This window comes from Euprymna scolopes, chromosome 15 (assembly GCF_053919585.1).
Source record: "Euprymna scolopes isolate OS-2025 chromosome 15, ASM5391958v1, whole genome shotgun sequence".
Taxonomy (NCBI): domain Eukaryota; kingdom Metazoa; phylum Mollusca; class Cephalopoda; order Sepiida; family Sepiolidae; genus Euprymna; species Euprymna scolopes.
Genome location: NC_136496.1, coordinates 110,815,414 through 110,827,913, shown reverse-complemented (window position 1 = coordinate 110,827,913; position 12,500 = coordinate 110,815,414). Strand labels below are relative to the sequence as shown.

Genomic DNA, 12,500 nt, shown 5'->3' with positions numbered 1-12,500 from the left:
CTGAAAGGAAGAAGACCAAGAAGGACTCCATTGCACACCGGAAAACACCTTGCAGCACGTCTAAAGTTTGCTAGGACCCATGTGAATTCTCCAGAGTCCGTTTTCTCAAGTATTTTGTGGACTGACGAAACAAAAATTGAATTGTTTGGCCATATGGATTCTTCTTACGTTTGGAGGAAGAAAGGAGAAGCTTACAACCCAAAGAACACCATACCCACGGTGAAACATGGTGGTGGTAGCCTAATGTTTTGGGGCTCCTTTTCGGCTAGTGGTCCAGGTAGTTTGGTCAAGATAGATGGAACCATGAAGAAGGAGCAATAGTTGGAGATACTCCAGAAAAACATTAGACAGGATGCGGAGAAGCTCCATTTAGGACCAAACTGGGTCCTTCAACAGGATAATGATCCAAAACATACTGCCAAAATAGTCAAGAAATGGTTTGAGGATAATCAAATTAATGTTTTGGAATGGCCTAGCCAGAGTCCCGACCTGAACCCTATCGAAAACCTCTGGCACATATTGAAAACTGAGGTTAAAAAGCGGAAACCTAGAAATTTGAGGGATTTGGAGAACTACTGCATTGAAGAATGGTCAAAAATCAGTGTTGATGCTTGTAAAAACCTTGTTGATAAATATCCAAAACGGTTACAGGCAGTTATTAAGAATAAAGGGCATGCTATTGACTATTAGTAAGAGAGGTATGAATAATTTTGAACTAGTGACATTATTGTTTTTCTTTGTATAATGTTTCAAACTTGCATAATTTATTTATTTGTTGAGTTTAAATTAAATGCTTATGCTTGATTTATTGTTTGAAATCCCTTTAATATTGTCTACCTTCTGGTTTGAGCAATATTCTTATAGAAATCTCAAAGATCCGAGGGGTATGAATAATATCGGGCACAAGTGTATATATATGTATATATATATATATATGTATGTATATATATGTATATATATATATGTATATATATATGTATGTATATATATATGTATATATATGTATATATATATATACATATATATACATATATATATAAATATATATGCATATATATATATATATATATATATATATATATATATATATATATATATAAATATATATATAGAGCAGGATTTAATTTTCTGTTTTTAAGCGATTATTATATTTGTAGTTTTTCTTTTTTGCATTATTGCGTCCTGTAGAGAAATGTTTTATTTTTGTTTGAATGTAATCTCAGAATCCACCATTTTACCGTAGTAATCTATAAAAGTATATTCCAGTGAAATATAAGCTTTACATCATCTGTTATTAATTTGTTAGGTGAGAATATGCAATAGTTGCAAAACACTATCCCCTTCTCACGTTTGTAATGGATTTCTAAATAATCACATTATTATTTCAGTGCGGTTCAGTAAATGCATAAGTCCAAAAAGAATATATTGAACGCCAAAAAAAAAAAGAAAAAAAAATAAAGAAAAAAAAAAAGAAAAAATGAATGTGTATGAAATGTATGAATCTATATAAAAAAGGACATTATTTATCAAACTGGGGCATATATGTTTATTGGAAACATCGTCCTCAGCTTGTAGGCGATCAGAATGAGAAAATAAAGTGTTATCCTAACAAATTAATTAATGTGTAAATTAGATGGGTAAAGGGGGAAATATAAGCAAGCATTTTTCATTAAATCGCGACTGATATAATATCGGTCAACAACTACTCGTATGTTGTTTACATTTGACGGCTACAACCAAAAAGAAAGAAAGAAAGAATGTAGAAGATACGTATTGTATCCAGTAGTAAATGTATGTTTGTGTATGTTTTAGTCTTAGTAGAAAAGCTAAAAAGTCATTAGTTACGTAAAAGGAGTGGACAATTCGTTCGCTGTTGATATATGTTGAAAATTAAGTGTCTATTAACTGAAATTGGCACGGTGCGGAGAAGTATTTATTTTATCGACGCCATGTTGCAAATGTTCGTTTGGAATAATCTAATTCCGGAATAAGAAAATTAGCAATCAGAGGCAGCGGACTTTCCTGAGGGAGATTATATTAATTTTATTCTACTAAAGGAAAGATAATGGTATATATGTATGTATGAGCTAGTAACGGCCGGTGTAAGCGTAGATTCTGTGGAACGTGTAGACTTCCTTCCGGGGTCGACTGGTGACATTGGTAGGTCTGAATATTTAGAGGGGAAAATAGGTACCCTTTCCTCTAACGATATTGCGATTGTGATGGTGTTGCTCCTAGGATTATCACAATTGAATGTGTCTGCAAAGGTATTCGAAAACTATATAAGATAGTGGCTATTAGCCTAGATTTGTATGTGGCAGTTGTTGTTGCAAACCTACGATATTTTTTTCGAGAGGGGAATTCCTGCGCTATTTTATTAATATAGAGAAGAATAGAGAGTTTATATAATGGTTTAAATTGAAACTACCAATTCTCATGGTCCAATTGTGCTTTAAACAAAAAACAAACATGTCGAATGCACCTTGTCTTAGTTAAGAACCGACTGTTGATTTTATACGCCGGGCCCTTTTGCTTGTGCCCTGATAAAACTTGTCTAATTCACTTCTGATATTTGGCTGTATAATGATGTTAACTTCGGACTGCTTCTTCTTTAATCGTTTCTTTTTCGATTATCGATAAATAATAATAATAAAAAAAACACAATTAAATCACGAAAAGTCACGAATATTATTTTGAGAAACCCATACAAAAAAAAAAAAAGAAGCAAACCCTCCTACCATAACCGTGTCGCTGATGTATACGACAAACGTCGCTTGACCTTCAACGAGTAAGTTAACCGACTTTTGAACTCCACGTTTCTATCCCCACGGTATTTAATTTTATTATATATCATCTATTTTATCCCCACACATACGCAAACACACACACACACACACACACACACACACACACACACACACACACACACACACACACACACACACACACACACACACACACACACACACACACGCGTATGTGTTTGTGAATGAATCAAAATATTAATTGTAATCGTATTGCTTTGATTCTTATTTCAGATCAAATCTCACCAATCATGAAAGACCAATTCCATCGTCTCGAAGAAAAAATCGATAATTACACAATCCTTCTGGCTGAACCATTGCGTGAGTTCGATTTTATTATAAGCAATTATATTTTAGGTTTATTGTTATTATTCAAATTTTATGTAAACAACAAAAACAACAACAACACAACAACAATAATAATAATAATAATGACACTACCATTTTCAGTGTCATGCTTTGACTGGTAAAATTAATCAGATCTTAAATTAATAAGGCAGATTAAAATTGTGAAACTAATTAAGTTTGAAATTACTGTATCATTTGAATTTGAGTAACAGATTTGTTAAAATCAGTACAAAAAAAAAGAAAAGAAAGAAGATAAAAGTCACCAAATACAGATACACTGAAAAACAACAAAAAGTTTGACCTATCAAACTTTTGCCAAAAGCAAAACAATTGTAAGAAATTGTACGGAGTTGTCAGAAACAAAACAAAATCATTTTAGATTTTAATAAAATGACAACAACACAAAAGTTTCGAACATTGACAGGTGCGCTGGGTCAATATGATCAGGGCATGGAGTGCAAAGTTTGACACAAGACCTTGGGAGCGGTCAAAGAAATTGAAACCCAGATCATTAATTACGGCACTAGAAATTGGCTGCTCTAGAATGAACAATCATATAGAAGTCCAAAGGAGGGGCGTTTCCTCTTGCTCTTCTTCGTGGTTTTGGCGTTAAACCATTCTGTCCTGATTGGCTAACCAAAGCGCATCTGGAAAAAATCGGGTCCATAAAAATGGCAGACCAAATTGAGAAATCGAGTTGGTTTGTTTCCCGTTGATCAAGAACCATGACCCTTGCCGACAACTCTGCCGCATCCGTACATGTCATTTTTGACTATCAAAGACTTTCCACCAGTCAACCATATTCTCCCCGTATAGCCGGTATTCGAATTTATTTTAACCAAGTTTTTTTCCCCATATTATTGTAACACTAACGTGTTTCAATAAATCTTTTCACTTTTCTTTTGGAGTTGCTAAATTCGTTTGGTAACCCTAACTACAAGCATTGAACATTCTTCTGGCTGAATCACCTCAGGCTTTCGTTTGTGAAACTATTTTGACACAACGTGGGGCATGAAGGAAGGTTTGAACGGCCAAAACCTTATGTGGTAGTCATGAAACCCCGACCACTCCAGTAGCGTGACAAAGCCAGGACCACAATAATAATAATAATAACGAGAAATCAATGATAAACGGTTGTTGCGATAACGCAAATTAATTTGCAAATGATCTTAGAGAGGCGGGGAGTACTGGAAATCTGGGGAGACTTGTTATCACTAAGACTCCAGGGAACACAACAAGTTGTTTTCAAAGAGAATTCTTTGATGATGGCCTGTGTGAAAACTTATTATTATTGGCTCACATGGAGCTTTCACACAAGTCAACAAACGATCTGATTGGAAACCTGTGGTATTCTCTGGAAGCTGAGTAACAACAAGTCTCCCCAGACGTCCAGCTCTCTCCACCTCCTTCGATAGCATTTGCAAATGAATTTGCATCATCACAACAGCCGCTTACCATTGATTTCTCGCTGGTAGTGGCCATTGGTTTATACTGGAATTTGAGTGGCACTAAGCCTCCCCAAGGTCCCAGTTCTCTTTGCGCTTGTCCAGCCGAGATCTGGTTGGCGCTCGCTCCTTGGTCTTTCAGTCCTTATTGACCATTCTCGGCCCTTTGGTATCATTTTTTTGGGGGGGCGGATCGGTGATGAAACAATGGGGCATGCATGATGGGGGGTGTAGAACTTGTAAATATGCAGTTTCGGTGTTCTTCATTCCCTGTAACGCTTATTCGTTATATTGTCTTGTATTACTCTCCGCATTCAAGGGTTTTCCTGAATATTTCCGTCGTTTTCATTATAGTTAGTCGTTGTACTTTTGCAGTTATTCCTCTGATTCCAATTTCTGACATTCTTTTTTCAAAGTTTTTCGGAATTGTTCCTAGTGCTCCTACTATTATCGGTACTATTTGGACTTTCTTCATCATCCAAATCCCTTTTAACTCTCTGGCTAGCTCTGTGTATTTGCTTCGTTTCTCCTTTTCTTTCATACTCACCCTGTGGTCAGCTGGGACTGCAAAGTCCACGATTTGACAGGATTTTTCTTTCTTGTTAATTATTACGACATCTGGTCTTCTTGCTTGGATGGGTTTATCCGTCTGTATGTCCATGCCCCATAGGATTTTGTGGTTCTCGCTTCCGAGTGTTGTTGCAGGTTTATGCTTGTACCATTTGTCCGTACGCTCAAAATGCAGTCGTTTACACAATTCCCAGTGTACCACCCTCCCCACTTGGTCATGCCTGTTTTTGTATTCCTTTTGGGCAAGTTTGCTGCATTCGCTTACTATATGGTTTATCGTTTCGTCTCTTTGTCCACAGAGTCTGCATTTGCTGTTTTCTTGTGTTTTATCGATCCTTGCTTTGATATGGTTGGTTCTTATCGAGTTATCTTGTGCTGCAGTTATTAGAGATTCAGTTTCTCGGTTTATATGTCCTTTTCGCATCCATGTCCAGGTGTTTTCGTTATTCTCATCTTTTGTCATGCCTATGAATCTTCCGTGGAGTTGTTTCTCTTCCCATTTCTCGTTTTGTCGTTTGTCTCTCTGTTTTCTGTTTTGCTTTTTTCAGTGTTTCTCGCTGCCATAATTATCCTTTCAGTGTTTTGCATTATGTATTTTTCTAGTTCTTTTGTTGTGTCCTTCACACAGTCTTCTATACAGATCAGTCCCCTCCCACCGTCTTTCCTTTTCACGTAGAGTCTGTCAATATCATCCTTTGAGTGTAGTGCATTATGCATGGTCATAAGTTTTCTGGTCGAGTTGTCTCAGTTCTTCTTTTGTCCACCCTATAAACGGCCCAGAGTATCTTACTAGTGATACTGCCCATGTATTAATACCTTTTATTAGGTTTCTACTATATAATTTAGTTTCCAGGAGTTTTCTTGTTCTCCTGAGGTATTCCTTTCCAACTTTCTCTTTCATTTCTGTTGCTCTGATGGTGTCCGCTTCCAGAATTCCCAAGTATTTATAGTCGTCTTGTTCCCCTAGTGCCCTCATTTCTGTTTGGTTGGGTAGTTCCATGCCTTCTGTCGTTTCCAGTGTTCCCTTTCTTATAACTAGTTGTGCGCACTTTTCCATTCCAAATTCTATTTGGATATCTTGGCTGAAGATTCTGGTAGTGTTGATTAGTGTCTCTAGCTCCTTTTCGGTCCTTGCAAAAAGTTTCAGATCGTTCATGTACATTAGGTGGTTTATTTTTTCCCTCTATATTGGAGAACTTGTATCCGGCTTGGCACTTTCTCAGAATACTGTTCAAGGGCATCATAGCTGTGATGAACAGTAGTGGAGATAGTGAGTCTCCTTGGAAGATGCCTCTTTGTATGTTAATTTCTGTTATATGTTGTCCATCAGTTGTCAATTCAAGTCTCCATGTTTTCATTGCATTTTCTATTACGTTGGTGATCCTGCTTGGTATTTTATACATTTTTAGGCATTCTATTATCCATGCTTTGGGGATCCTGTCGTACGCTTTTTTGTAGTCGATATTATTATTATTATTATTATTATTATTATTATTATTATTATTATTATTTAAATGCCTGCACTTACAACATACGGACCAACGGCACAGACACAAACACAAATCGGCATTAGAAAGTGAACGACTGAACATCCTCTGGTGTGTTGGTGCATAAACAGAGAAACTCGTTCAAGCAACGGGACTGGAACAGTGATTGCCAATAAAAAATTGCCAAATCGTAGATTTTATTGTCCAAGCAGTTCACATGCTGAAGATCACAAAAGCAGAAAACGAAAGAAATCTATAGAACTCGCCAGAGAACTGAAAGGAATATTGAATTGTGCAAATAATTGTAGGGCCAGTAGGAATATTTCCGATCTCTATAAGATTAAAAGAAAACCTTTAAACATAATCAAAAAATGAAAACAGACGAAATATTAAAGAACACCCACAAATGCTGAAACCAAGTCATATAATTAATGAGTACTAACCGACAGATAAGTTTAAATAGAAATCAAACAAAAAATATGAAAAAAAAATATTACACGGCCCCAAGGAAACTGAAACTGCTAGAAATCCCATAAACTAACATACTTCATCAAAAAACAAAAAAACAAAAAAAACAAACAAACAAAAAACAAAACAAAAAAAAACAAAAAAAAAAATAAAAACAAAATAAAACAAAAACAAAATACACACATTTGATTATACTATCTTTAACTGATACCACACAAAAACATTGTTAAGTATCAAAGAGGTTGAAACGATTGGGAAGGGAGAACACCACCCAGACCTCCATTGGAAGGGTGTGGAAAATACTGAACCTTTGGGGAGGCTTATTGCCTCTAAAGGCTTAGTGCTTCTAAAGGTCTTGAATAGATAAAAAATCGTTGTCCAGTAAAGACAGCAATGGCAAGTGATTGTTGTAAAATAATTTGCTATTAAAATAGAAAGAGTGCTGGAAAATCTAGAGGGTTGTTGTCACTCAGATTCCAGGAAACACCACTTATTATTACTAGTGATCACGCACTTATAAAAACACGTGTAAAAAATCCTCGTGAGTAAATAATAAGATTGGAAGAGAAAACCTGAGATAAACAAGTAAATTCTTAGAAGCACAATTATATATGTAAATAATAAACATCTGGAAAGTATCCATAGTAAGATATTTTGGACCCATCATAGACTGAACAAAAAAGAAAAGATTTCAAATATCTAGATCGAACAACTATCAGGTTGACAAGAAAATTCTTGCGGTTTTTAACTTTGAATTTCAGATGAACATATCTCGGCTCAAATGAAAATTTATTGGTCAAAATAAGAACCATCAGAATGAAGACACTTTTGCAAAACAAGTCTATTTATGCTAGTAGCGTAAAAATCTTGCGTTCTGGTTAGGATGAAGTCGCTGAAAGCCTTTTTAATATCGCTTAGGTTTTTGAAGCATTTTTCACGCAGAAAAAAAGTTGTCAAGATGCTTGAAAAAGTCTAGTCAGTAGGTGAGAGGTCTAGAGAGTATGGCGGATGAGACAGTTTCGTAGCCCAATTCGTTAAACTTCTGTAGGGTTGGTTTAGCAACGTGCGGTCTGGCATTGCCATGGATGTGAATTAGGCCTTTTTCTGTTGACGAATGTTGGGTGTTGTCGAAGTTTCTGATGCATTTCATTTGTTGACAGTAGTTCTCTGCCGGATTAGGGTTTTGCCTTCATTCACAAAACTAATAATGCAATAAATGAGAGTGGTCGCAGACTATCAAAGAGCCAGCATGACCTTCTTTTGGTGTAACTCTGGCCTCAAGAAGTTTTGCGTCTAACTATTGAGCTGAGCGTCGCCGGTTGTCGTAAAGAGCCAACTTTTCATCACAAGTCACAACCCGGTCGAGAAACGGGTCGTTCTTGTTGCGTAAAAGAAGGAAAATGGCACTTCATAAGGGCACTTTTTGTTTGGTTTTCGTTCAATTCGTGAAGCAGCCATTTATCAAGCTTTTTGTCTTTTCAATCTCTCAAGTAGTTTGAAATCGTTGTATACGTTAGACTAATTCAGAAACAAGTTCTCGAACAGTTGTACGTGGATTGGCTTTGACTAAGGCTCTTAATTAATCATTCAACATCCGATGATCGACCACTACGAACATCCTCTTGAAGACTCTGGTCGCTGCCACGAAATTTCTTTAACCGCCATTGTGCTCTGCGTTCAGTAGTGGTTACTGGACCAAACACTTCATTGATGCGGCGAGCTATTTCAGCATCTTATCGACCTCGTTTGTTTTAAAATAAGAAAATTGTGCGAATTTGCTTTTCTTTTCCTTCTTGTATTCAACGTCACGAAAAGAAGACATAATTGTTTTAAAACGATTCTAATTGAAGCGATTAAATAGAGCGATAAACGCCCTTTAAAATGATATATAAAGTAAAAGTATTATAATGAAAATTTATTTGAAAATTCATCATTTGAAATCAAAATTAAAAATTCCGTAAGAATTTTATTCTCAACCAAATAGGAAACTAACGACCATGTACAATGCACTGCATTGGAAAGGTGAAACTGGAAGACTATATGTAAAATGAGGACATGGAAAACGAATACTGATAAATAAAGATGGCTGATTGGATGGCACAATAAAATTACAAGAAGGCTAACCATCACTGTAAGAGACAATGTTAAAAGACAATGCAGAGAACAGCGAAACGGAAGGAAACCGATGAAAGCAAAATAAGAAAGAGATGTAGCTCATCAGCGATTAATAAGAATGACCAAAGTAGAGACACAAGAAAGCACATGAACATTAATACAATAAAGACAAACAGAGAAACGGAATAGTCATTAACAGTCGCACAAATCAACGCTCCCAGAAGGAACTATATCAAAATCAAAATATAAAAACATCTTGGGATTACATTTAGCGGTTTCGAAACACACACTTCTCTTATTTTATCATCTAGTCCTCATATTTAATGAGCACTGTTTCTTACAAAGGGGTAAAACTGCTGTTTTCTGCGTCGAAATCCATACATTTAACTCTTAATATTAAACAGTTTTTGACCATGAAGAAGTATTTGTTTTTAGTTCTTTACATAATGTTACTTTATGCTTGATATGGAGCGTTTTCCATGAAAAACAAACAAACAAACAAACAAACAAACAAACACCCCCATAAAACAAACAAACAAACTGTAGAACCCATGGATAAAGAGACGAAACGTTAAACCACATATAAAGTGAATGCAGCAAACAAGACCTACAAGACAAAAAGCAGTCTAATCATGCAGGCAAACAGTGCATACACACACCAGAAAGTGTATTAAATGAATGCATCCAAGCAAGAAGACCGGATGTGATAATAGTCAACAAGAGGAAAAAAACTCTGCTAAATCGCAGATTTCTCTGTCACAATAGTTCAGATGGTCAAAATCAAGGAGGCATAAAACCAAGAAAGTAGCGTGAGTAACGCTAGATAATCCTGAGCGATTATTATTATTATTATTATTATGATTATTATTATTATGATTATTATTATTATTATGATTATTATTATTATTATTATTATGATTATTATGATTATTATGATTATTATTATCATTGTTGTTTAATGTTATTATTATTATTGTTGTTTTATGTTATTATTATTATTATCATTATTATCATTATTATTATTGTTATTATTATTATCATTATTATTATTGTCATTATCATTATTGTTGTTGTTATTGTTATTATTATGATTATTATTATTGTCATTATTATTGTTATTATTGTTTAATGTTATTATTATCATTATTATTGTTATTATTGTTTAATGTTATTATTATCATTATTATTATCATTATTATTATTATGATTATTATTATTGTTATTATTATTGTTATTGTTGTTATTGTTATTTTTATTATTATTGTTATTATTATTGTTATTATTATTGTTATTATTATTGTTGTTATTGTTATTGTTATTATTATTGTTATTATTGTTATTATTATCATCATTATAATTCTTCTTCTTCTTATTATTATTGTTTAATGTTATGCAGAGGAAATTATTCAGAGAAAACGTTTTAATAGAAAGGAATGTTGGGTTGTTTTGTTCTCTTTCACTGCAAGAACTTAAAGATCAGGGAAGAAGGATTGAAAAGTCAGCGTGTCCGAGAAGGGGCTCTTTGGTCTACAAGAAGTGCCTGAACAGCCCCCGATGAGGGCACCTCAGGCAATGAGCAATAAACTAACTTCTTCTTAAACAGAGAAGGAAACGCTTCCCCCCCCGTATGGACCTCCTAGAACTGTACAGATGTCTGTTAGGGATTTTAGCTGACGCTTAATTTTTAGATAAACGAAATACGGACAATTTGCATCAGGTGATTTTAGTGATAATGAGAAAAATAACTGACCTTGCAGGAAAACTGAAAGGAATATTGAACACGAAGAAAGTTACTGTAATTCCAGTAATTTAGGGGAGTTTGGAACAGTTCGAAAAGAACTCATAAAAGATTAGAACAAATTGAAATATGTTGGAAGAATGTACAGATGACTCACTGCTTTCTTGGAATATTTCCTCCAATGAAAGTATTCATTTGTGTGTTTTAGTTTACAAGTAAACATGGTATTACTGTAACGTAGTACACACGCATAAACATGTAGACACCGGGATCCAACACGTTGTATGTAGTCTACGTCACAAGGAACATAGGGCAAGTAATAACTCCTTTTACTTTTTGTACAACGACATTTATTTCCACTGCGTTTCATTCTGCTTCTTATTTGTTTTTTTTGTTATTTTTTCTTTTCTAGTTAAACAACAGCGACAGGCACAAGAGGAAAAAAAAAAGTTCATGGACTGTAGCAGCGTGGCTCGCGGTAGCCGTTACGCCATGAGCGGTGTCTACTGGATAAACGTGCCCGGCATAAAAGAGAGGAAGGCGTTCTGCACTATCCAAGCAGGATCTGGCTGGACAGTGATCATGCAACGTATGGACGGCTCAGTGAATTTCAACCGGCCGTGGGCTGACTACAAAAACGGCTTTGGTAATGTCGAGGGCGAATACTGGCTCGGTAATGAGGTTATCCACCGCCTGACTTATAATCGGACCATGGCTCTACGGATCGTGATGAAAAGCATGTGGATTCTTGGCGGGGAGGCGACCTCTCTATATCACCACTTCCGGGTCGAGAACGAGGTCTCTGGCTATCGTTTGTACCTATCCGGCTACGACAATTCGAGTACAGGCGGCGACAGTATGACTAGTACGACTGAGTACTGCAAAGACCCGCCCAACAACGGGTCTCGTTTTTCGACCTACGACCACGAGAACAACCCGGCCAACTGTTCGACAGAGCTGTCGGGCGGATGGTGGTTTAGCATCTGCGGTTGTTCGAACCTCAACGGCCAATACATCTCAGGCGGTTCGGTGATCTCCGACAACAAGAACGTCGGCATATACTGGGACACCGTCTATCGGAACCTTTTTGGCCTGAAGAACTCTTTACGGGCTGCCAGGATGGAAATCAAACCGGTGGACGATGGCGGTGACTGACAAAACCTGACGCCAACATTTATTATCATATTTCTTAACATCTTTAAACAAAATGCATGAAATTATATTCCTATTAGATACTAGTTAATTTTTGTTGTTATGTAATAATTTCGGCGAGGTTTTCTTGTCTTAGTTGTTATTATCACGGTGTATCTCCTGTCTCCTCTGAACTTCTACAAGTGTCTTTATCCTTAACTAGTTTTTTAAATGTTGAATTAATATGTGCAGCCTTAATATAAACAGGCTTGTTTGGAGCAATTTCAATCAAAAGTGTAGACACTGTGGATAAAGAGAAAAAACCGTAATTGAATTTTAAACACAAATATTTGTTATTCCCCCGTGTGTTACACTGTTCACATTCCACTTTCCG

The 12,500-nt window shown here is 35.7% G+C and overlaps 1 protein-coding gene across 2 annotated transcripts in view; it reads left to right on the top strand.

Annotated features, from left to right (window-relative positions):
• LOC145294064 (angiopoietin-4-like) overlaps nt 1-12,500 on the top strand; it is a 32,938-nt gene that overhangs the window by 19,046 nt on the left and 1,392 nt on the right. For both annotated transcript variants that reach the window (XM_080141063.1, XM_080141064.1), the window contains 2 exons: nt 3,039-3,125; nt 11,388-12,500. The exon at nt 11,388-12,500 is cut by the window's right edge and continues 1,392 nt beyond it. In XM_080141063.1, the coding sequence (XP_079997189.1) occupies nt 3,039-3,125; nt 11,388-12,130 (830 nt within the window). In that variant the 3' untranslated portion in view covers nt 12,131-12,500. The remainder of the gene's footprint in view (nt 1-3,038; nt 3,126-11,387) is intronic.